The following is a 27243-nucleotide window of genomic DNA, read 5'->3' as shown; positions in this document are numbered from 1 at the left end:
AAAATAAAAGACAAGTCCAACATGAAAGACTTTAAGTATATATTTCTGGCCAGCTGTCCGCGACCCACCCAGTACAGGTCCGCGACCCACTTTTGGGTCCCGACCCACCAGTTGAGAATTGCTGGTGTGTAACACACAATAATGCATAAATGATGAGTAACATAATTGCTAACATTTTTTCTGCAGTACTATACATTAACTGCTGGACACAGTATTGCTTCACCATTTACATTGTGAAGAAGAATTGTGTAACAGAAGAAGAACCAACCTAAAGTCTCAAAATTTTGCAACCATTTCACTAAAAACTTAGTGAAACTTAGACTATAGCCCTGATATTTTTTTCGAATTAATTTGGGAAAACTGTAATGAAAAGTTTTGACCACTATGGGGGGCAATGATCACCCTGACCCCCCCACAAACTCCACGTATGGTTGAAAATATATTTTTAGTTTACACCAGTGTAACAAACATGGACAATTTGGTCATAAAACTGTAATAGAGTGGAGGGATAGAGGCAAAATGTGAAGATACAAATGACTGCAGCATCTTCAGTGGGGGCGTTCAATGATGTGAGTCATTAGTGTGTAGCAGGTTCTGCACGCGCACAATCTGCTGCTGAAGGGTGATTCGAGCCTGACGACTGAAAATTGAGCTATTGACTTAATTTTGCCGTCTCTGACTATGTGCAGGCAACAAAGACCTTGGGATTTGTCATGACAGATTTGTTCTTTCTACAATGCTCTAATGGACCCCACTGCTCTGCTTTTGCAGATAATTTTTACAGACATTGCATTACTGGGCTGTTTTGTGGTTCCAAATGGTTTTTATCACACCTTCACACACAAATTGGCACCGATTGCCACTTATGTGCATTTCTCTAATGGTGGCAAAAGATTTGGTTTGATCCGGAATGAAACATGATTGATGAACACATGCACCTGCTCTGTGTCATTGATGGAGGTGGTAGTGCTACAAGAGTGCCTACAGGTCACTGTGCACTCAGAGCCTCTTCCACTTAGCAACCTGTGCAGTCCTGCTCTGAGGGAAGTGTCATCATTGATTTGTGTCAGTGAGATGACAACACTGTGTGGCCTTGCCACGGCAAAAGCATTTCAATGCAGACATTTAAAAACCTACAATAACATTTTAAGTCATCAAGCAGTTAAAATGTTGACGGGGCGAGAAGGAACCACTTATTTTCTATGGGTCGATAATGATGGCCCTTAAAAGGTGGCGTCATTTTATTGAGAAAAGCCTCCAATCAGAGAGAGAAGAGAGAAGGCAGAAATCTCCTGTGTCTCATTTCATCCAATATACTTCAAGGCTGATACAGTCTCTGTTTTCTGTGGAGTGGCCTCCGTGGAATACTGAATAAGGAGAGAAAAACGAACACTGGATTCTTGCTTTCCAGTTTCATCGACCAGGCAACGTAAAGCTATTCAAGCTGAGGGGACCTTGGCCTTGGCTTTAGCTTCTCGGGAATTTTCACTTTAGTCTTTCATGGTATATTATTTCTCCCAGAGTGGATTCTTGGCATAATTTTGCTTAAATGTTAGGAAGCAAAGAACCCCATTGTTTGATTTGACATGACTAAGGTACTTCTAAATCAATAAAATGGATCAATTTGTTGCTTTCTTTTATGGAGGTAACATATGCGGATAAAGCTTCTAATGCAGACACCATTATGCTTATAATGAGCTCTGAGAAGAGCACCAAATATCTAAGCATTCAAAGAAAGCTGGTCAAGAGATAAGATGATCCAGCTTGTTGCGCACATTTAAAGAGCGAGGCAGCTAGTATAATCCAATGATGCATCATAATGATGAATGGATGGATGGATTTCGGATGTTTTTAAAGAAAGTGTATCTGTTACTACTGTAAAGCACACTAATATTTTGAATAAAGCTAACCACCTGCCAGTGTATTCTTTGAAATCTCTTTCTTCAAACGAAGCCATACTTGTTTGCAAGTGGAAACGACTGGTACTTGTTTAAGTACTTCATAAATAAAGAGACAAGAGTCATGTTTTTTTAAAAGCTAGTGCGTGCCACTTTGGCTTCCTTTAAACTTTAGAGGACACATTCAAGAAACAAGTGCAGCAAAGACAAGATAACATCTGGTGTGTTGTTCTGCCCTTGAATCAGTCTGGGAATTCTGCCCTAAGGACCTTAGAAACTCTCCATATGTTGGATGGCATTGCCACTATCAGATCTGCTGCAGAGTCGTATAGATAACCATCTTATATCTAGTCAGTTATCCTAACCAGTAAAGTCTCAAGAATATTTCTCTAGGGGTTTTGAAGGCAATTCTAGAAATTAATATAACCTTTTAGTCTTTAGCCTTTAAATGAGTACATGTAGACATCAGAATCAGAACTCCTTTATTAATCCCAGGGGGAAATTGCTTGGTGACTAAGCTACTATTTTTGCATCATAAATGCAGGAGATTTATATCTGCTGGACAAAAGATGGATAGAGCTGAAGGGAGAAGGTCAAATACCAAGTTTTTTCTACTTTCCTTCTCTCCCCGATTACTTGATGATTAATCGAAACCCATTAGTGTAGAGTTGAGGCCAGAGAATCACTTTTAATTAGTTTCTTTTTATACCACTTATTCTCTTTTTGCTTGACACACGGTAGACATTATCTCCTCAGTGAGGGATTGGCAAAGTGCTTATCTGATTTTGCTCCTAGTCTCTTGCAGCTTGTATTATTGCTGCACTCTGCACTTATCAAGAGGCCGGTAGCTCACCTGGGGGCTTGAAAAGGCACTGCCTTATGTAGAACTAAATGCAAACACACGTAGGGATTCATTTAGCAAACTCAGCAGAAGGACATTTAGAGGTGGTGTGGTGGTATTCCCTCTCTAAGCGCCTCTCTCAGCAGAGGATGGACATGCAGAGATTTAACAATTCCTCCACCCCTCCTTTCCCAGAGCTGGTGGATCAATGGGATCCTTGTTATGAGCTGGGCTGAGGCGAGACACGCCCACCAACACTTAATTAAAAAGATGTGACACAAATACTGTACACCGACACCATGTCTTCCTCTGACCTCGATGCTAATATGAAGACCCAAGTGGGGAACAGGTTCAAGTAGTGTAATTGAAGCGAAAGCAATTCATCTAATCCTGCCAGTGTTAGCATGTGCCCTCCGTGCTTTTCTTGCCTTGCATTGCGTTTCTAAACTATTCCAAAGGGACAACTTAAGGCGTCCCAGCAGAGATTGCTTTCTATTTATGATTATGTTTTGATTCAATGAATTACACTTCCGCTGCAAAATTTTGATAGGCTTGGATAAACTTCTGCTGGTAACGTAGTTTTGCTTTGACCTCGTAATGCCTTTGCTGTCACAGACACTCCATCAATCCAGGTACCTTAGATTTCATTTTATTTTAAGGACAGATTACAATATTTAGGTAATGTAACTCTCTGTAGCTTTACGTCTACATTTTAGTGTTGTACTCAAAGGCATACTCCCCAAGACCAAGACTTGCCCTAGACCAGAATGCACGACCAAGACAGAGACAAGCAGAGACACAGACAAGACCAAGACTTTGTAAAATTATTTAATAAAAACCATGACAAGATTGAACAATTTTAAGCGTATCCTTTCTTTAATTTTTGTTTTTTTTTTAATCCATTTGAAAGACAAAATACAAGATTTCGCCAACTTTTTCAATGCACAACATGCAAAGATTGTTCAACTACATTTTTGCAAAAATGTAATTGAACTCCAAGGAGAAAGAACAATTTGTGAGCGAACGCTACATGTTCGAAGTCAAATTACAACATTAATTAACCTGAAACAGTTCCAAGTGTTTCTCTTCATTTGCACGTTATCGGAGTGAAAGAATAGCAGATCAGTGTTGGTCTCAACTGGTCTTGATGGAAAATTCCAAATCCGGCCAGTCCGAGACAAGACCAGTAACTTTTAGGGTGGTTCACAATGTGATGGTATAAGTAAAAGTTTTCTAAATCTTGCCACAAAGGGCCACAAAAAGTGTACAGCCAACCATTTAGCATCACTATTTCTGCCTGCAAATGTGTACAACGCAGACGCAAAGACAAAACTGGTAGTTGAACATGCTGCCGGATTATTAGCGGGTACTTAAACAGACATCCGTCAAGCTCATCACAAAGTTTCCCTCTTAGTTTTACTGACAAGTGCAACTCTTTGGCTGAGTGTGAAGTGGACAGCTGGGCTGCGTCAACCTTTTGGGCGCCAGCGCTCCTTAGAGAAAGGAGCGTTTGACTGCTCGTCCTAAATCAGTGCTGTGACATTTACATACTCTACCAGAGCCAATTAAGCTCTTGATGTCCTTGTTATTATCAGCAGACCAATAATAGAGATTAGAAAACGTCACCTCAGTTCTTCAAGCCCTGACTCTTTATCATGTTCTTCTCCTCAGAAGGTCATCGATTGCCATGATGGTTTTCTCAGTATCTTGTTTTGTGTTTCCTCAGATCTGCGGGAGATAGTGTTCATCATCCAGAGCCAAAGCAACACCTTCCACGTGAGGCAGGCGGAACGACAGAAAGCAGATTTGCTGAAGCAGGCTCACAGTCTGGTCGAGGTAAGTCTAGAGCCAGGATTGGGGTCAATGACATTTTTTAGTTACAATTATGTTTTCAATTATCCAATTAATTAAATTACAATTAAAGTGACCAGCATTTTTTCCATGAAATAACAATAATTTTTATCCTCAGGATGTCGATTACAATTAAGTTCTCAATTACTAAAGTTTAATTACAAGTAATCACCATTACTGAGCCTGAAATAAATATATTTATAAAAGTTAACCTTCCTCTTGTCTTAGCTTTCTGTTAGCATTTCTTATGATAATAAAGTACAAATGAGAAAAAAACATACAATACACAAACTGTATAAGTATAAAATATACCAAACAATATCAAAAACATTAAAAAATACATTGTCAGAAACTCCTTTGTCTCTTCACATCCATCAAAATGTGAAATAATTTACAAAATGACAACAAAAACACAGAAAACAATGTTGAAAATACACAAAATGTGACATAATTGACAAAAAGACAACAAAAACACACAAAATGACATAAAGAAATATACAGAATGTGAGTAAAACATGCCAAACAACAACAAATCCATAATATTTGCAGATCTCAGTTTTCCAGTTCTTATATCACATGATGGCAGTCATTTATTGTTGAAAGAACTCTCAATTTTTCTTAAATCTGGTGTTATTTCTTCAAATTATTGCATGAAACTTCTTGAACTTTCAAAAATCAGGGAATTTTTTAGTGGCCCACTTAAGGTAAACTTGGTCTGTATTTGGCCCCTGAACTAAAATTAGTTCGACAACCCTGTCTTATGATAACTGGTCCTCAATCAGCTGTACAATACACTAAAAACAAATACATAATTTCTTTCCTAGTGATTGCTTACCTTGTTAGCTTTCCTGTTCAATGAAAATATAGGTTTTAAAGACGACATATATTTGTTCTAAGAACCCCAAAAACATAGTATTTGAGGTTTATTTTCCAAAACTCACCTGTTTTCCAGATTTTTGGCTTCTGAAAAGTCACTTTCTGAGCAGTTCTGAAATCGGGCCGTTTTGTATGGAATCAGAGCAGTATCATAATGAATGAACTCATGCAGGGTTTTTCACAAATGCACATGCTTTGTTTTGCAGTTGTTTCAAATTCACAAATGCATACACACTGTTGTTATTGTTTTCAGCCAAAAAACTGCACATTACAGTAAAACACATGGCTATTTAAGCGACTATTGTTATTTTGAGTCCGTCTCAGCGCTTCAGGGTCTGTGCATCTCAGCAGCAGCAGCAGAAGTCATTCAAACTCTCACCGGAGTGTTAATCTGTTAAATCACTTTCTCCTCGTGTGCATTTAAGGTTATAATCATTTGTTTTCTCCAACCGCTGCGTCGGATTGTGTCTCAAACATGTCAGATCAACGATACGAGGCGATATAACAGGTTCGCCAATGCGCCAGACCACAAGAGCAGAGTACACCTCCGCATGAACAAATAATGCTTATACTGAAGTGGATGTTCACTGTGGAGGCGCGGCACCAGCAGCCGTAAAGTTCTGTATTTAGTTTTACCGGTAGCCATCACTCCTTTGCTACTTACACAGACCATAAAAAAAATGACTGGATGGATTTATTTCACATTTTGTGTGCTGGTGGACATTCAAGTTACTTCATATGTGATCAAAAAAACTACAAAAGTTGATTTTTCATAATATGTCCCCTTTAATATTTTTGGTGTGGGCGTCTGAGCTTTTTGTGTGTGATACGCCTTGATTTAATTTTTTTTTTCAATGTTAAATTGTGGGAAAGCTTGATATGAAACACATTTAAATAATTGTTAACTACATAGAACTGAAACATGGTTTCCCATTTTTGCGTTAAATTATAATTTAATTTTAACTTTTTAATTTACAATTATAATTGACCCTGTTTGCAACTTCTGCCCAGTTACACAGCGATATAATGCAATATGCATCAAGAAAGATAATAATCCATAACTACAGCACATCCACTGGATAATTTTTAGTTCACTATTTAAAATATACTTTTATTAGTGAGCCTTCCCTGGTTTTTAGTAACTTCTAACTGTTTTTATGTTTTGTTTTTTTAAACTGTTTTGATATCTGACCACAACTTTATAGATTTTTTTTCCTAATGTATAGCTGCCATTGGAAACCACTTTGTAACATATGTTTTGAAAAGTGCTATAAAATTGTATGGAAGAATTTATGAATATTATTTCAGCAACGTAATGTCAACTCAGATTTTTAAAGTCTGGTGCGACAAAGCGCTCGTGGCATCACTTCACCCAAGAAGAAAAGGAAACAACAGTAGTTCGTGATTGCTGTTTGTTTAAACAAATCCTCACAAACTTAAATATTAAATGTTTGTATGCAGAATAATTCATGGGACCCACTGGATTAGAAATGTAAAGTACATTAAAGTTCAGAAGTAGGTTTTAAAATATGCAGCAGTCTGGGGTGCTCCTAAAAGCATCTCCTGTGCTTTCTTGTTTTGTACAGAGTGAGAAGATTTAACAGTGTCAACGCTTACTCCACATTGTAGAACTCGGAATAAAGAAATCTATTTAGGTTCATGTGAATTTTTCTCAAAGTTGGGGACAAGTTTTGAGCGTGGAGAACCATAGTGGATTAACTAGCAGCAGCTTTAAAGTTAGATTGATTAAAATACTGTTATAGCTCTGATAGTGAGAATGGATAGAATACAGACACAGTACTCCACTGTCTTTGTGATGCAGCCCAATGTGTTGGCCTGAGGGTCAGAGGAAGTTAAACGTATTGAATGTGTCAGGTAACATCTTAGCAGTCCATCCACACTAGGAAACTACGCTTTAGTTTCACTAATGCAAACTTCTCCACCTGATAATTAAAGTATTTCTGCATAAAATGTATAACTCCTCTTAAGGCTTTATCCACTTAGTTTAGGGCTTTTTTTTTAACATTATGGCATTTTGGTAGAATACTTTTTACCCAACATTACTGCAGAATGAGCAAACAGTTTTCTTGTTTGGAACAAATAATGAATTGTAAAAATGGATCATAATTTTTTTTTTTTTGTTTTTTTTTTTTTCCGTTTACACAAAACACCGTATGAAAGAAATCCCAAGTGTGTAAGTAAGATGTAGAAAATGCCCTTGTAACCTGCTGTTCATGCAGACTGAGTCACCAAGTGTGGTCTTAAGGACTGTGATCAGACATGTTGTCCATAGGGTGTGCTAATGTCAGAGTTCATTAGTTAGTCCCTGTAAACGTTTGTAAAGTTGTATCTTGATTTTCAATGTCAGTTCAAGTCATCATTATACAAACCCTTGTGAGCTGATCTGTCTTTTCTTAACACACTCGCTGCCATTAACGTAAAAATACGTCATTTCAAATCCATATGCTCGCTGCTATTGACATAGTTTTACGTCACTTGTGTTTTTTGAAGCTGATTGCTAGGAAACCCTCTGGCGTAGGTTCCTCATTAATATCGGAGCTGTAGTGTGATGTAGTGACCAACTGGAGGCATGTAGGTGGCAGCAGCGCACCTTTGGGTGAGAGATCAGCCATGATTAACACCATTGATGGGGAGGGAGAACCCAGGGACAAGGCAGAAAATGGCGCTACGAGAGAAGACAGTGAAGCTCCCAGCACTTTACTGCAGTGCACACTCGACCAGAGCATGTGTGGATCTACCTGGATTATTGAGAGTGTTGGGATCGTGAGAGAAAACGGTCAACAAACTGGGGCAAGTGGTGACACTCGGCATGTCCGGAAGTAGGAGGAAGTTGCATCTTTGGAGACTGGCCTTCATCCAAGTCTCTCCCCTGTCAAAATACAGTAAGAAAACCATACAACTCTGACCTAGATAACAAAAACAATAATCTCAGTCTTGTTTTTGTTGTTTTATAGAAGGAAACCAATGTTGAAATGTCACTAAAGCAAAAAAAAATAATTTTCAAAGTCACTTACAGGATTTTTCAGAAAAAGGCTGTTTTCTCACCTTTCTGTCAGAAACTGGCAATTTGGGTGAAACTTCCCTCTATTCAACTGCAGATTGCGGAAGAACAAAACAAGCTAAAAAAAAAAATTAAAAATAGATACTCTAATCTTTCAGAATTTGGTTTCAGGTTTCAGATTGTCACAGTACAAAATATTCTGTGGGTCTTTAAAATTCAGTCAAACTTATCTAAAATGGCTGGCAGTAAGGGGGGTAGCCATTCTGAAAATGGCTGGCAGTGAATGAGTTAAGGGGGGGTATTATGTAAAATCACTTTGTCATTCCCTCCTGAAAAACATACCTCCAGTGTTGATGAGAGTGATTCACTTATTTCTGAGTAATCTTTGAATTTCTTGCCAGCAGCCAGTTTTCAGGTGTTTACTCGAGGGGACAAGGCTCCGCCTGGGGACGAGGCCCCTCCCCCTTCCTATTTTCTCTTTCTCAGTTCAGCCCACAGCACCCGCCTCTGCATATTTAGGTTTTAATTTACTTATTTTAAATACTTTTGAAAGAAACCCATGGCTTATATTGTCTGTACTCCTTTATGTACTCATTAAAGAAAAAAGTCGCTCCCCTCGAAGCGTCATGAACAGTGTTGCTACAGAGGGAAATTTTTTTAAAGTTATTTTTGATATTTGCTGCATTTTCCAAACAATTTTGGGTTGCATAGTTATTTGAGTATGCTATAGAATGCTCCTCTGTGCCTGAAAAAAACATAATACCCCCCTCCCCTTTAAAGATTTGTTGTTTCAAGCTCAGAGCAGTGTAATGTAGGGGTGGTGGAAAAAAATGTCAAACCGTTAATCAATTAATCGCTATTTTGGCTAATTGTGGTATATTTTCAGTATTGATATTAATGTACACTGTCCCTGTTAAATAAACCAAAAATAAAAAAATTGTGATTTCATTATTGTAAAATCTTCCAAATTGTAATAGAAACCAAATGATTCCTTCTAATTTTGATATTTTAATTTCACAATAGCTTCTCAAGAGAAGTTAAGTAATTCAGCAGCTTAGTGTTGCTAAATGGAAGATCAATAATCGGCAATAATCAAAAATTTACTTGATAATTCTTAATAATCTAAATTCAGTTTGTAATCAAATTGAGACTTCAAAAATCAAATTGATTTGGGAAAATGGCTGTTTAACGACCCCTAGTGTTTAAAAAATCTTTTAATATGGCAATGTGGACCATTATTTTTCACAAATATCTCCCATAATTTCAAGTTTGATGCACTGTAATGTGTATAAAATTACCAAAACTAAACCATGATGGACTTTTTCTTATTTTAGTTCAAATTTAAATGATCATAGTTTGGTAAATTTGACATATAGGAAGAAATAGTTTAAAAGGTTAATAAAAACACTCTCAGATCCCTTTAAGTGAAATTCAAGTAAAGTCCGAGGGTGAGATTTGAATTGAGGTTGTTCTTAACTGCAATATATTAACAAATCTGTTTCGATAATAACGTCTGAGTATTTATTTAGCTTTTTTCAGATTACAGGGCTGAGTGGGAGGATAATACAATCCGAAAATAGCTACGTATAATGACAGGGCACTGTTTGAACGTCATTTGTGAATCTGTGTACATGCTGTTATTTTAAAAAATAAGTATTATCAGTCTAAATGAATATAAGATGCACAAAAAACAACTGTCAAACACACAAAAAAGAGCCTCAGGCATCTTTGTGTTCTCAGAGCACAGCTGTAAACTATTCATAAAGCCTGCAAAGCAAAGTAAACAAATGACTGTAATTACACAAACCCCCTTTTACAGGGGGAAAAATACAGGGATGCACTGATAACATGACATTATACTGTATGAATGAATAGAAATGAAATAAATAGAAGCAGCACAACAAAATATCTGCTCTTCAAAGCCTTGTTGAACATATAGCTTTCAGTTGAAATTACCTTTTGATTGTACAAATTAGTGCTGTCAATAGATTAAAATACTGTGTGATTAATTAGTTATCCTCTGTGATTAATTAAAAATGTTGAGAAATGCCCTCAACTTGAAGTACTGTATTTGACTTTAAATTACATTATTGTGGCAGATCGAAACATTGATATATAGCAAAGTGGCTTTATAAAGTCATTTATTGTTTTTAACATTTACATTCCACTGTATGTGAGATTAGTCCCAAGGGCTGCTGGCAGCTTTAGTTTAGATCATCAGGGGAAATATTGACGTATACTTCAGTCAGTCTACAAATAATAGACAATACAAATAAAATAAAACATCAGGTCCATATGTATGTACATAAACTTGTTGCTTTTTCTCATCTTCAGATAATATATAATAAATGAAACAGACCCATCAATCACTGTAGTGCTGTAAATTAGGACATCAAAAAAAATTTTCATCACAAAATAAAGTACTGTAATATCAAGTAATCACTTCTAGTAGTAGTAGCCCCGCCCACATCCTCCAGCACTGTCCACTACAATCATTTATCCACTGACTTTGTTCATTTGTCATTAATGGACTCATTCATTTTGGCTCTGAACCCTGTCATCTTGTCCAGTGTGAATTGGTCCCTCGGTCTGTGTCCGAAGGCGAAGTATCGCTGTCCGTGCGAGCTGCTGCATAGTTAGCATTGAGGTGGGAGGGCTCCGCCTGAAGGCTGAAGGCTAGCAGAGCTCAGCTGACCCACAAACTATTTCTTACACAATTTGCACACAACTGGGCTTTAGTTTTCCATCTGGTGTGTTTCTTTTAAATAAAAATTAACGCGCACAAAGACTTCTCCTCAGGTTCTACCATTGTAGTTGTTGCGTCAGCATTATGGGTATACTGGGGTGCAAAAAAAAAAGCAATTTCGGCCTTAATTTTTTTTAGTACAGGATTTTTTTCTGTAATTAATTAATGACAATTAACGCATTAAAGTAACAGCCCTAGTACAAATATACGAAAAACATCTTTTTAAGCACTTGGAACAGTTTCTATTTTAAAGCAGTGAATATTCTGTAGATCGTGAACCGAATGTCATCACCACTCTTCTTTACTGTGCCTATTGTTGTAAAATATGATCATTTGAACTTAACATGATTTCTTTTACTGGACCACCAGTGTTGGAATGGTTAAACCTGTTTAAAAGGAGCTGAATTTGTGTTTCATGGTGGGATTTTCACAACATATTCTGCAGCACATTTCTGTGCTTTTGTCATTCGCTGGAAGTCAGCTGACCTCCTGTCGTTCAGTTGCGGTTCAGACTCAGGTTGCGTTTGAAATGGCACACTCCGTACTATACACTACGAACTTGATGAGTATATACTGTCTATTAAATACTAAAAGTATAATTAGGACAATGAATGTTCCCCGATATACTTCCAAGTTTTCCAAGATGCATTTTGAACCGACAGCGACAAAAACCTGAAGCACACTGAGGCTAAATATCTTTGTTGATTCTCCACCTTTGAAAGTTCTGAAAACATTTTAAGCGAGAAAGTGACCAAGTAGAATATCAACATGTGGTCATTTGATCAATAAACGATTTTTCATTCTTTGACAATTTGACAACGGCACTACGGACTTTGGACGTTTCTATCAACAAATGATATGTGCGGTAACAAGACTTGATGATCAAGTTCCATTTTCTTCCCTTTCCGTCATGTTCAATGACTCAAAGCTAACGAAGCCTGTCATTTTTTGTAGCAATGATAAATGTAACACATGACGGAGAGACAAACCATACAAACGATTCAAGTTCCTCAACAGTTCATTCAACCTGTCTGAAAGACGCTCTTCCAACATATTTCTTCTTCCTTAATGAATCCAATTGTAAGAGCCACACTGCCCCCTGTGATTAATGGCGGTACTGCTCTGTTGGTACACATCTGTGACCTTTCTGAATATGTGTAAAATAAAAGCCAAGCATTGTTAGAAAGCTCTATTTAATTTTTTTGGGAGGGGGGATTACACTTTAAGCATTAGTAAGCTTCACGATCAGGAAATTGGATTTACAGTTACATTCGTCTAATCATTAAACACAATCATGGGTTGTCTGTTGTTAGTACTTTCCGGCAAAGCTGCATAAAATTACACTGATTAATTTGAGGAACAATCATTACTGTCCTAGATAAATGGGGCAAAAGGCTCGCCCGCTTTACAAAGAGTAATGACACCCAAGGATTCATGATTAAAACGCTTTCACAGAACAAGAGGGAACATCCTTCAGCACACAAGGGTCATAATTGATCTACTTGATACTTGCACACATACTCGAGCTAAGCCTGACAAGAAAAACACAGGACTCAGGGAGCTGAGAGTCCTCGACGGAGAGATGGTGGAAGAAAGAAAAATAACTCATAACTTGTCAGTTTCGAGATGCAGAAAAGCCGCAGAGAGACGATTCTGACAACTTTGTATTCCCACTCTCACTGGCGACAGATGGTTTCGGCTGTGGTTGAACTGGTTAAGATTAAAGAAGTTAAAACACAAGCGTTTCATTTGCTAACTCTGTGTAGTGTAGGTCTAAAAAGTAAGCCAAAAAGGCATTAAAAAAAAAAAAAGAAACATCTGTCTGCAAGTATTTGTCAGTTTCAGTGTTTTTGTTTTTATGTGTGTGAGAGATTTGCTCTTGTGCAGTGGGAACGTGTGTTTTCTGTATCATCTCACAGCTGTGTGTACGCAGTCACTGTGTCTACAGGGAAAAAAGACACATTACATTTATACAGTATTTTTTGTCATTGAGCCAATGCCCATTTCCACAGAGACAATTACAAACTGCCACAGAATTAGATTGGACAAAAACCATTAAACAACAGCAGCACATTACAGCAGAGTTTTTCAACCTTGGGGTCGTGGCCCTACATGGGGTATTCAAATGGGGTCGCCTGATATGTCTAGTAATTGATTCAAATGACTGATTAAAGTTATATTTTAAATTATTATTCTTTTTTCAAATTGTGACACCACACACACACGTGTTTGTATTCTTATACTTTAACTTCCTCAAATATACATCTAGTTTAAAAAAATACAGTATAAAAATGTAAAAAATGTCATTATTTTTTTGTTTATTATTTTTCAAATTAAAACACCACACACAATCGCAGACAACTGTATTCTATACGTTCACTTCCTCAAATATACATCAAGTTAGAAAAATTAAAATCAGTATAAAAATTAAATAATGAATTCAATAATAATACAAATAAAAATTATATTTTTGTAATTTTTTTATTCTTTTTCAAATTAAAAATGTCACACACAAGCAACTGTATTCTATATTTTTACTTCCTCAAGTATGAATCGAGTTAAAGGAATAAAATATATATACTGTATATGTATGTATATATATATATATATATATATATATATATATATATATAGTATGAAAATATCTGCGCTGCTCATCTCGTCACTGTGCTTTTTGAAGCACTATATCACAAACATGATCAGAAAGTTATAAAAATAAAATTAAAATGTGGTCACAACCCAAAAAAAGTTTGTGAACTACTGCATTGCAGTGTTTTAGAGACTAATACATTATATATTTCAGGAGTCAAAGTATATATCAATTTAAAAATGATATTTAGATTGTTGTCCTCTGTGGCTTACGTTCACCATCATATGTGTCACTTTGTTGGGTTTCATACATTCTGTCTCCCAATGCTGCAGTGGGTGATTGCTTTTGAATTCATTTCTCTTTCTTCTGTGACCTCCATCTTCTCTCATCAATCAGTGTCCTATTCTTTAACAAAAAAAAAAAAAAAAAAGGACCTCTTCAAGGGCTGATAACAAGTTGGCAGCATGTGCAAAAATGCCTTCAAAAGGTGCTTTTCTTGTTGTTGAATGGCTTCTTTTCAAGGAGATCAAAAAATAGGTCTTAATATTAGTCATGATCCAGATATTATTTGAAAATGCCGTATTATAAGACAGCCATGCTCTTTCCTCTAAATGATAGCTTTAGTGTAATGGAGAGATCAGAGTGCAGTTGAGCACACAACCCATTAGTTGCAGTTAAGCCATTCATTTGGAGGGTTAACAATGCTAATAAACCCTTGTTGGAGAAGAGGGATTAAAGAATGAATGTAAACAGAATCATGGGCTGAGCTGAGGTTGTTTTCCCTCCACTTCCTGCTTGATGAGCTGGACCGTGCTATAATGAACCACGGGGCCTTCCGCTCGGCTGCTTAGTTACCCTCACAATGGGAAACATGGCCCTGCAGACCAGAACTCACATATTTTATCTGCGCTATGTTCAGTTAGGTGCTTTTAACGTTTCCAAATGCTGTAAATATTTTTACAATTCATGTTACATGACACAGACAATACGATGGACGATAATGGGCTCAGGATAATGATGCGATACTATTGTTTTGGAAAGGAAAAGAGAACCAAAGAAATAGCAGAAAAATAGAAAAGTTGAAAAATAATACGATTCATCCATTAGATCAGGGTTTCTCAAATGGGGGTACGTGTAGCCTTAGGGGTACACAATGGCACTACAGGGTACAAAAATACACAAAGTAAGAGAAAAAAATATACTGAATAATAAAAAGAACAGACGACAACAAAATACACAAAATAACACCAGAAACACATACACGTACTAAGAGAGAAAAATACGTACTATTACCAGCAACACAAAACGACTGCAAAGACACACTAAATGAAAGAAACACACAAGATCACTACAAAATACACAAAAATGAATAATAATAAAAGAAACAACCAAACGACACCAAAAACACACACTGAGAGAATAATTTAAATAATGTCAACAACAACACAGAAACGACAACAAAAAGAATAATAAAAAAGAGCAGACAACAACAAAGTACACAAAATGACACACAAAATGACAAGAGTCAATCCCACATCAGGAGGGAGACTGGAAATGATAAATACTACAGAAATACATTTATTCAGGAGGCACTAAATATTGTTTCATTCCACTTATTTACAAAATGTGATTCTTTCAAATGTGTGTTATCACTCATTCATCCATCATTATGTGCTATAGTTGTTTTTTTCACAGAACTCTGAGCGAAATGTTGCCGTCAGACATAAGGGGGTACTTGGATTCAGAAATAAGAGAAAGGGGGTACTTGAGCTAAAAAAGTTGAATTGGTTTATATTCCAACGATGCAACTACATTGATCTGTGCTCGGCAAGTTGGCCTTTCGGATGACATTAATCGATCTATAATTGTTAAAGGTAATCAACCGATTTTGTCGATACTAGGAAATAACGCATTGGATTTAAGCAAAGCAGACTTCATATGGATGTGTTTTAAAAGCTCGGTACGGCCAATACTGTCCACCATGTCATTTTTTTCCTGTTACTCTGGACATACTTACTTTGTATGATCTTTTCAACTCACGTTTTAACATTTTAACATCTCGTCACATGACATATTGTCCCCATGTTTAATATGAGGCCAAAATGTTGATTAAAAATCTTCTGATTTGCAGAATTATATCAACGAGTTTAGTCTAAAATGACTGTTTTGCTTGAGAGAAGATTAATTTAACAGGTGAGTGAGATGCTTTTCTGGGCTTTGCAGGTGGCAAGAAGTAGAAGTAATTCTATCATAATAATAATTGGGTTTTCCTTTAAAAAAACAAAAAAAAACAAACTCCTCTTAATATCTTCTTGTTTTTATGTAGCATCGTGCATTTGCAACATGTAGGAGAATGCAATGAGAGAGCCTCACAGATGGCTTGATCACAGGAGGCCAAACATTATGGGCCACGTACAAACTGATTCTTGTAGCCACAATAAATAACAGCTTGGATAAAAACTGCCGAAAAAACAAACATTAATGAGGATAAGGCACTGATTTTCACTTCATATTCTCTATGTTCACATGATGAATTAAAGTTGGCCCTAAGTTAGCTCACATTTTTTAGTATGTGGTTGAAAATTAGAGTGCCACTAACCACTGGGTTTGGAACCCATATTCTTTTGCTGTGGGACGGCCTTGTTACAGAGAAGTGGGAATTCATTCATGTAAGACCTAATCAAACCAACCCAGATGTGAGGTGCTAATATTTAAGCAAAGTGGACTGAAATATGTAATTTAAGGGTATATCAGGATTGTGAAACATGAATGATCATTTTGCTCGACTGACTCCCACCTAATGACCAGTGACCAAAATTGATAAAAGTAAGAACAATTTGAACTCCAGATGGTAAAAATAAGACTTTCTCCTTCATTGTGTCTCTGCTTTCTCTTTTTTCTCCAGACACTGCAGTGATTATATAAGATTTTTCATTTGAAATGCGTTTCTCACTGCAAATCCATCTTTCTCGTATAATTGTTGGATTGTGTCACACATTTTGTATAACATGCTCATGGTGATTATCACAAGCACAGCTTTGTTGTGGCCTTCAATTCAAATAGGTGACTTTCTAAGGTAAAAATACAAGTGAATTGCCCTGTAAAAAAAACCCCTAAATACAGCAGCCTCACTGCACCTTGCACATGCCTTTCTTCTCATTGAAAGACATTAAAAGTCCATGACCTTTTAAATGTGTTGCTGCAAATAAAACAAACAGGACTGTGGCTCTCCAGGACTCGGGAACACAAATAAAAAATCAGTATAACATAATCACTTACTAAGCGCTTTCATGCACAAACATATATTTTTCTGATCTCTTTTTATTTCATCTGCACAAATGCCCGCGACCCAAAAAGAAAACGTAATGAGGTGCAATCTGTGGGTGGAGAACTCTTACTTTACATATCTTTGAACCTGCTGAACCTGCTCATAAATAAAAAGCACTTGCCTGCAAATGTTAATACCTCTTTTCTTTTTTTGATTAAATGAAAACTGTATAGAAACTAATGTTACAATTTACAGGGTCCCCACGGTCATGAAATTCCTCGAAAAGTTATGAAATTTGGGGGGAAAAAAAAGATTTTCCAGTCTTGAAAAGCCATGGAATATTTGAACTGTTTTGGGAAAGTTTTGGAAATACGTTAAACCCCAAAGATGTTAAGCGTTATCTCCAAGTGAAAGTGCGGGAATCACGAGATCTCACAAATTAACACAAATTCACTCCTCGCCTCATTTATTAAACTGTGCGGAGCTAAGATCGCTTCAGCTGGAGTACGCTAAAAACCAGGAAATGCATACGCAAAAAAAATATTTGGTGAAATATTTTGGAGAAGTTTTGAAAAATCTTTGTGAAAAAAGTGTGGGAACCCTGACTTTAACGTTTACTATTTATTTATTTATCTTTTTGTAGAGTATACTTTGCACCTTCTACTGTTATACTGTCTTGGCTGATTGGATGTTTGTAATTTTCAATTCTATCTGACTCTGTGACATGCACAATAAATACCTGTTCTAATAAAAAATCTATTGTATTCTAAGTTATTTTAGGAACTACTGCATAGAGCATCGATATTTAAAAATGATTAACAGAGAGTAACTAATAGCTGATAGAGTGACCTGAAAAAACATCACCTGCTCCTGGAAATGAGAGAATAGAAAGAGTGTGTGACACTGAACAGGCTCATGAATATTGATCAAACTGTCACATGGACGAGGTCGACCCTCGGGTCCTTTCAATGGAGAATATATACTTTAAAGGTTCAGATCCCTGTCTCCCCCTCCCTCCCCGCTGCTCTCTTGCCCTGCCTCCAAACTTTCCAAAGTCCCTCCCTCAGAGGAGCTAACAAGCTAAGGGCGACCGTGGCTCAGGTGGTAGAGGGTCGTCTTCTGATCGAGAGGTTGGGGGTTCGATTCCAGTACCTGACTATGTGTCGAAGTGTCCTTGGGCAAGACACTGAACCCTAAGTTGCTCCCAGTGTTCGACAACAGCCTTGCATGGCAGCCCTGTCCCACTGGTGTGTGAATGTGAGAGTGATTGGGTGAATGAGCTGATATGTAAAGCTTTGAGACTGGGGATAAAGCGCTTTGAGATTGGGGATAAAGCTCTATATGAATCAAGTCCATTTACCATTTAACGTTAGCCCGACAGCAACATCACAGTACTATAACATGCACTTATAAAAGCATATTACTGCAACGCTTCTCCCTCTCTATGTGCACACACCAATCTATCAGCAGCAGCAACAACACAGTGTCACTTACAGAGGCTGCACTACAGAGTTCTAGTGTAACAATTACAAATCAAACATAATGTAAATCAAGCAGAAAAGTCACCAATTCCATCTTCTACTCCTCCAGACCATACACTAGGGATGTAACGATTCACTCAACTCCCGATACGATTTGATTCACGATACTGGGTTCACAATACGATTTTCTCACGATTTATTTTACCAAATGGGAATGTTGACAAATGACTGAAAAATATTTCTTTATTTTTTTGGGGAAAATACTATACTATTTTCCTTTTATTTTTCATTGTCAAAAGAATCCCTTGATAAACTATTCAAAATGATGCAATTTAACTAAAAATAAATCTTGAATGAAATAAATAAAGGAATAATACAAATGAAGAAGAAGCCTATTTATTTAAATTCTGGTTCTATAATAAACAATTCAAAACTGCATAATAGTTCTTTTTCTTTTTAAAAGTGCAACTGAAAATGTATTTTGTGCCTTAACAATTGGACTTTTAAAAAAACAAAAAACAAAAAAACAGTCATTTTACTGTATTTACGTCAGATATTTGTTTAGACCAGCAGAGGGCGCTGGTAACCCAGTGGTCGGTTGGCATGCAGTTATTCCACCAGTGAAGAAGAGAAGCTATGCTAGCAGACTGAGTTACTAAAAAAACCTGACTTTTACAGATATTCACGTAATATTACAGATATTCTTTCGGTGCTAAAGGAGTAAAGAATCATTTATGAGCATGTTTAACAGTAAATGGCGGCCAGAAAGAAAATAGTAGCAGATTCCGCCCGTCACGTCTGCTTCTGGAAGGATTCATATATATTAAAAAAAGTACTGCGATTCAATTTTCAGAGCATCGATGTGAATCGTGGTACCTATGAATCGATTTTTAACTGCCTTACGATTAATCGTTACATCCCTACCATACACTGTAAAAAAGACGGCGCTCCAGCACCGGGAAAGGGGCGGGGCCTGTGAGCAACAGCTGTCAGACTGTCCATCAAACACAATCCTGGCTCTGATTGGTTCTTTTTGCTCAGTCGCGGCAATCTGCCAAAGGCTGCAGGAGCAGCAGGGGGCGGGGCTCAATGAGTCTGTTGTTTGTTCACACAAAACTACTAGTTTGATGTAAAGCTGTCCTTACATAGTGGCAGCTTTAGCAAATATGACAAAAAGTAACTTTTATCAGAGTTGCAGACTGCACCTTTAACCACCTTCAACCTTTGCTGGCTGTTGTTACTTAAAATGACCTTTGGGTTGTGTGTGTGTGTGTGTGTGTGTGTGTGTGGTGTGTGTGTGTGGTGTGTGTGTGTGTGTGTGTGTGTGTGTGTGTGTGTGTGTGTGTGTGTGTGTGTGTGTGTGTGTGTGTGTGTGTGTGTGTGTGTGTGTGTGTTGTTTTCAGGAACCACCGGTGGTCTTGCTTCTACACACTTTGTCACACAACGAGGGAGACTGGAGCATCCTTCCTCTGCTGCCTCAGTGAGTGCCCCTGAACTGTGAGCGTTACACAGAAAGTGATCATCCACAGATGTAATTTAGTACTTCCTCATGTGAGTAAAATATGTCTCTCAGTGAGAAGTTTGGAGGTTATTTATAGGTTTTAGGACATTTTTTGTGTGGCAGATATGCTTTAAAGCCATTGCCGATACAATAGCTGTGATGCATGGCTTTGCATTATGATTAATGCCTTTTTAACGTGTCTGTAACTGTGACAATAAACCTTTTACTGCAGTTATTCACCGCTGTGAACAGCATGATAATTATGTTTGCCACAGTTGTCTCCGCATTGAGGCCATATTGTTTTTAACGAGTTTAATGATTTTAGATGGAAATGTGTAATCTGTCTAGTTCCTGAGCAAAGATTTATGATGCAGATCCTCTAAATGACACCAAACCTTTGCATAACCGCCCTGCCTGAAATTTTCACTGGTGATGCATTTGGGTTTTTCATGCCTCAGGGAATGAAAGCTGTGATTAAACTGATCCGACCGGGGCTGAAGGCTCAACGTGATAACTTCTCTGGCTAGACTGAAATGAAAAACCACAACTGTTATTATCTGGCATTTTGTTGAGCTCTTTTTCGTTTTATTCCGTAATTGAACTGAGGTTTGGTAATACTATGGTTTTCTTTTTTGGTTTTTGTTCCTCAGCTTATCTCAGTCATTTGGCAAAAACTCATCATGGATTGTTTTTCTTGAGGAGGAGACGGATGTGAAGATGAATACTCTCGCTGGAGTCCTCGCAACGTTTGACAGAAATAAAGTAAGGAAAAGTTTTTTCATTAACTTAATTGCAAAACTTGTTAGCAAGCCCATTTCAGCTGATGTGGTTGGATTTCCTCTTCTACCATAAGACGTCACCGAAACAAAACAAAACCAGACATTGTTTTAATGATAAATCCAACCATCAACCATATTCACATGAACAAACATCACTAAATTCATAATACTTCCTGTTTGCACTTCTCTGATCTCTTTAAAACATCCGTGGCGCTACCTGGGACCACCCATTTTAAACAAGGCCCACCCAGGTGCTGTTCATCCAATAACAAGCCCAAGGAAAGCTTTGAGTGAAAGGCTTTCAGCCAATCAGCGGCTTGCATCTCACATGGACTCTTAAACCGGTGTCACGGTCTGAGTTTACCTCTTACTGAGATCGATTATGAGCATATATGCGCATGCGCGCCATAACTCTAACCTTAACCCTAACCTAATCCAATAAACAAATAAAACACGTGTCCGTTCACTTTGAAAACAAAAATAAACAAAACTGAATTTTTTTTTAGCAAAAATTCATTTCTGGTATATGTTCATAATCGATCTCAGTAAGAGGTAAACTCAGACCGTGACACCGGCCTACAGGCTGCATCATCACCAGGAAGTCACTGTTCTCATGCTGCGTTCAATGACACTCAGAACTCTGGGTTTATCTACCACAGGTCACTACCTGGAGTCAAAACTTCCTCTGAAAATAATTTGTTTGACGTCTCATAACAATGATAGCACATGTGCAGAGCCACTTGTTGGTGGTAAAACTGTGATTAAAAGCATTTTAATGGTAAAAAACTTTAGGAATATTCACTATGTTCACAAATTACTTACTGCTGCTGTGGAACACAGTATTGCAGGCTTTTAGTTGCTGTTTTCATGATTTTAAAATGCATTAAAAATGATTTTATTTTATTTATACTTGTCTTAAAGCTTTACATGAATTGCTAAAATATGCTTCATAATCTGTTTTTTTTTTTTTTTTTGGGGTCAATATAAAAACGCTTTTCAAAGTAATCATAGCTTTAATCACACAAACATTATGGCCTTTATTGTAATTTCTCAGAATTTTTAAATGAGAAATGCAGAGTTCAGAGTTGACTGTTCAGTGTCGCAGATAAGCGCTGAAACGGAGTTGAAGGGAAACACATTATTTGTGTGTGTGTGTGTGTGTGTGTGTGTGTGTGTGTGTTGGGGGGGTGTTTGGCTTATTTTAACTGGCCCATCCAGTTTTCTGGGGGCCCACCCACAATCAAAAACCTGGCGCTGCTAGTGCTTTAAAGAGACATCCAACCATCAGGGCATCTGTAGCTTTTTTTAAAAAAGCTGAACTAAAATGAACCAAAGCTGCAGACTTCATCCAAACACTCTTCTCTCTGATTGATTCAGTTGGGAAGTTGAATATGACATTTGAATAAGAGCTGCAGAAAGATCAACCTTATGCGTTTTGATTAGGGCAGTCAATCAAATAAAAAAGTTTTACTAATTATTTGCACAATTTTCTCCAATTAATTGTTTTCAGCTTTGAATAAACTCAGTTTCCAGGTTTAGCAAAAAGAAAAAAATCTTATACCCACTTAGAGAATACAACAAAACCCAGACCTATATAATACTGTATAATAAAATGCAGACTCAACACTTTGAGAAAAAATAAACTTGTTACATGAACAAAGGTTCAATGCTGTAATATCCGCTGACACAAATAATCACAAAATGTCACTTACGGGTAGGGCTGAACGATTAATTGTATTTGCGATATTATCGCGATATCATAAAACGTGATTTTCTAATCACAAAGGCTGCAATTTTTGTTATTTTTTTTTTTTTCTTGTTCTGTTAAGTTCACAGAGTGTTTCAGCAGTGCAGTCCACGTGTTTACATGTTTTATGAAACGTGAAGTTAGTTAGATATGTTGAAGAGGTAAAGCCACAGATTTGTTTGCTTTATTGTTGTAATCTGTGCTTTAAAATGTATATTTTATATTTATTTATAGTTTAAATAAATCTGAAATAGTTTATTATGAAACAAATTCATTTATTGCTTGTGTTCATTGAAAAATACATGACAAGAGGCCCTTGAAAAAATAATTGCATATTAAACCGCAATCGCAATATTGGAGGAAAAAAATTGCAATTAGATTATTTTCCAAATATTTGCTTTTAAGTAGCTCACTCCTGTAGCCTAGCGAGCCCTGTAGAAATACACTACGTTCGCACTGCAGGTCTTAATGCACAATTCAGATTTTTTTCAAAAGATCAGATTTTGTTGTGTACGTATTAAATGCGTCTTCAATCAGTTTGGAGAACCAACGGAATGCCACCCTGAAACGACCCACATGCCTACGTAGAAGAGGTCCAAAGGTGACACATGGCCCCACAGGCACATACAATGTTTGTTTATGGAAATAAATATGAAGGAATCAGTGTAGGGCTGCTGAAATTTTCTTTCCATCAGAAGTCAGCACTTGATAACTTCCATTGTCAACTCTCTGCTGCATCCTGGGACACAGAATTATGGCGTTGTCGCATGGCGATGACGTACGAGTCAGATAGAAAGTGCCTCTGCCGTCCAGACTGCAGTCACATTGCAAAAAAAGTGGATGCATATTGGATTTAGGACCACATATGAAAATAACCTGAGTCGGATTTGAAAAAATCTGAATTGTGCTGTTCAGACTGTTTTCAACAGATCGGATACAGGTTACATATGGGCAAAAAGATTGGATTTTGGTCGCATTTGAGTGTAGCCTTCGTCTCAGTCGGGTGTTTTGCTCTGAGATGATATGCCACTGAACAAATTAGTTCTGTGGTAGTTCAATTCAATGCAATAATCAATAATCATAATAATAATAATACATTTTATTCAAAAGCGCTTTTTCGAGACACTCAAAGACACTTTACAGCACGAAAACAAGTACAAGTAATTAAAGAAAATATGAATCAGAAAAATGAAATGAGTGAATGGGTGGTTAAACATTAAAAGGTGAGTTTTAAAAAGTGATTTTAAAGATGGGAGGTTGGTGCAGTTGCGGATGCGACTTGAGAGGGAGTTCCAGAGGGTGGGGGCAGCGACAGAGAAGGCTCTGTCCCCCCAGGTTTTGTGATTGGTCCTGGGGACAGTGAGGAGGTTTTTATCTGAGGAATGGAGGCTGCTGGAGGGAGTGTAGGGGTGGAGCGGGTCAGTGAGGTGAGGGGAGGGTTTGAATTTGATGCGTTGAGGAACAGGGGGACAGTGGAGGAAAATCACTTTTACTTTCTCAAACGAGCCGTCAGGAAACTTTTTAAAGAGAAACTTTCTGCCTAATATTCCGTCCCCGGTGTTCGGCTGCTCTATATTATTATATTTCAATTAAAGGTTAGGGGTCAGTTAACACCGGAATTAAACAAAACTGTGTTAATTTCGTGAATGTTTTTAAACAAATTAAACATTTTAAATTAATCGACAAAATGCACGCGTTTGTTGTGACAGCACTAATTTTGAGTTGTGTATTGGCTTGCACTCTCGATTCCTCCTTTCATTTATCTTTTCTAATGCTATCTCATATTCAGGGAGCATTCACACTTACTGATGCAACTCCAACAATGACTACAGCTGTCACTGTGGCCGGGCTTTGTTTGCCATGATTATCACTGTGACACATCGCTTTGCAGAGGTTGTTACTCCTCTTCTACGACAGATGTAGGAGATAGTGTGACAACAGTCTTGTATCACACTGATGTAGCAGTATTCCTGCTACATCAGTCAGACGGACACTATGGGTTCCAGCGGGAACACCTGGGGATGTTCACTGACTCATAAATGGAGCTACAGCAGCAGAAAATGTCTGAACTTCGACGGTGTCCAGTCGTCACAACCTGGCAGAGGAGCTGCAGCTGTGTTCACAGCCAGTAGCTGGATTCTGTCAGAGAGCAGCCTTTTCAAAATGAAGGGTTTCAAGTGCATTACGTCTCTCCTCCCTCCAGCATCTCCACACTGTTGCAGATGCAGGCTCGACTGCATCCACCCACCAAAGCAAATGCATGTGTGATAATATGAAGGTTGTTTTTTCAGTGTAGTTTGCCTTGAACTTTTCACGTTTAAATAAACCGTGATTGCTTTCATCCACCCTTTCTGCATTGCTAATTATTCAGTTCAATTCAACACTACAACAAGAGTGTTATGTTTAGGGCAAAGTTGATTTGCTTATAGGATTTTTTGTTACAAGCAGCTGTGAGTTTTTTATTGAAGTTTTTCCAGTAGAGTTTTCTTTGAATGCATTTTACTACATTAGCATATTAGGTGTTTAGGCCAGTCAGTGTTTAATTTCAAGTATTTTTTTTTTATTTTCTCTGTGCAGAAATGGCATGTTCTTCTTGAATATGCAACGAATGGTTTCCCTCAGGTGCTCTGTTTTCATCCCACAGCTTAAAAATGTGTGTCAGGTTAAATTGACTTTTAGAATTATTTTGTGTGTTTGGTGATAAACACTACAGGCTTCCTTTTTTAAGGATTACTTTGCATATTCTCCAGTCTGATCTCTAAATTCTCATTGTTGGAACCAAATAAACCTCGAGTATTTTCTTTAAAGCTCAGATGGAAAACCATAAATAAGGAAGGCAGAAAAGCACAAAGGACAACGTTTTATGCAAGATAATCCTGATTAGATAATGCCAGGTTTGTTTTTGTTCATGTTTCAGATGAACAATGACTTAAATCAGTAAAAGATTAAAGATCAAACACCTTTGAGTGTGAAAAGATCTGATTTAAGTAGTACATATGAATACAACTTTAAAAACCTACACAAATCCTTGTTTACACAGAGCATGAAGTAGAAGAACTTGTTGCTAAAACCTTAAACTTATAATCTAAACTAATATTAATAGTCTAACTGTGGTCAGTCATTGTTTTACTGCAGAGCATTGTAGAAATATACATTTTTTAACAGATAAAGACATGTTGTAGGTTGTTTATGGTGGAAATCAAAAAAACGTTTGAGCTGCATTTTCAATCTGTTTGTTGACACTCGTCATGTGACTTGAACTTTGGAAAAGTTTTTCACATTGCAACCCCGTAGAAGAATGCAAAGACTGCACTGAAGCGGAAACGTTTCTCTGAAATGTGTTTCCTTCTTTCTTACAGTGATTTTTTGTGTTTCTTTGCCAGACACGGAAAAGAGGAAATTGCTTGATGCCATGTTTGTTCAACCTTTTTCAAGGCATTCCCTGTGATATAACAATATGACGTCACTCCGCAGTCGGTCGTTTTCAGCTGTTTCCATTTTTTAGCAAACAGGTTTTTTATGACGGGGATCAAAAAGTGACATCGGGCAGCAGTTTCCACCTTCTACATTTTGTTTTTCAGTAAATTATATTTTATTTATTGATCTATGAGGCGTACACTATGTGTATAGCTGTTAGCTTCATGTGCTTACCAGACATGAGTGTGGTTGTCTTATCCGCCAACTACTAAAAAGCAAAGGATGTATCCCTCTGAACCGCTGCTCAAATTTATTGGCAGAGTTTGATTAAACTCAACAACAATCTTTTTTCTTCTTCTGACACGTTAGAGATTGCGATCAGTATATTTGGCATCTTTGAGCTTTGTTCTATCTCAAAATTGCATTATTTTCTCACCCAGTATCCAACCTTCGTGCTCTCTAGAAATAGTTGCCATTTTCCTCTGACAAATGCTTCTTCATATAGACCAGAAGCACAAATACTTTGTCTTCTCTTTTCTAATTTTGACCCTGCATTAACAATTGGGTGTTTTTTTTTGGAACTTTTCTTTCTCAGGAGTGGTTTCTTGGCAAGCATCTCCATGACGAGGACTCCACCATCATCCATCACTACGCCTTCGCTGAGAATCCCTCCATCTTCAAATATCCTGACTTCTCCGCTGGCTGGGCCTTAAGCATTCCTCTTGTTGTGAGGTGAGACTTAAGCTTTAAAAGCTCAGCGATCCTCTTCATATCAAACAAGACTTAGCGGATGAGGTCGGATCTATTGTCGGTACGTGTCTCTTATTTTGTTTTTCAGGCTTGGAAACAAAGTAAAGCAGGAGCCACTTAAATCTGATTTCACCATTGATCTGAAACACGAGGTGAGAAATGCTGAGATTCAAATTGTTAGTCTTCAGAATGAAGGCTTATTGTTTTTCCACATTCACATCACTGCACTCCAACTGAAGTGTATTTGCACAAATAGAGCAATGCGTGGAATGCGTCTAACCTTGAAGAAAAATCGTATTACTTTGGAGAATTGTCTCTGTGCTTAATTCAAGCTTGAAATTCAGTCAGAAGCATCCAGGGATATGTTGAGCAAACAACATGTGAACGATCAGGCACAGTAAGTAGAAAAAAATGAAAATCGCTTCAACTCTTTTTGTGTGGGTAAATGGGGGAAAACAAGCCTGGTATTCTATAGA

General features: G+C 37.4%; 1 protein-coding gene across 1 annotated transcript in view; it reads left to right on the top strand.

The window, feature by feature from the left end:
• The window catches only part of b3glcta (beta 3-glucosyltransferase a), an 84550-nt gene that overhangs the window by 34147 nt on the left and 23160 nt on the right, over positions 1–27243 (top strand). Inside the window, exons 4-8 of the mRNA XM_028465674.1 lie at positions 4466–4575; positions 19977–20053; positions 20725–20836; positions 26613–26749; positions 26856–26919. Of these exons, the coding sequence (XP_028321475.1) occupies positions 4466–4575; positions 19977–20053; positions 20725–20836; positions 26613–26749; positions 26856–26919 (500 nt within the window). The remainder of the gene's footprint in view (positions 1–4465; positions 4576–19976; positions 20054–20724; positions 20837–26612; positions 26750–26855; positions 26920–27243) is intronic.

Source organism: Gouania willdenowi, chromosome 13 (assembly GCF_900634775.1).
Source record: "Gouania willdenowi chromosome 13, fGouWil2.1, whole genome shotgun sequence".
NCBI lineage: Eukaryota > Metazoa > Chordata > Actinopteri > Blenniiformes > Gobiesocidae > Gouania > Gouania willdenowi.
This window is presented reverse-complemented; position numbering and strand designations above follow the sequence as displayed.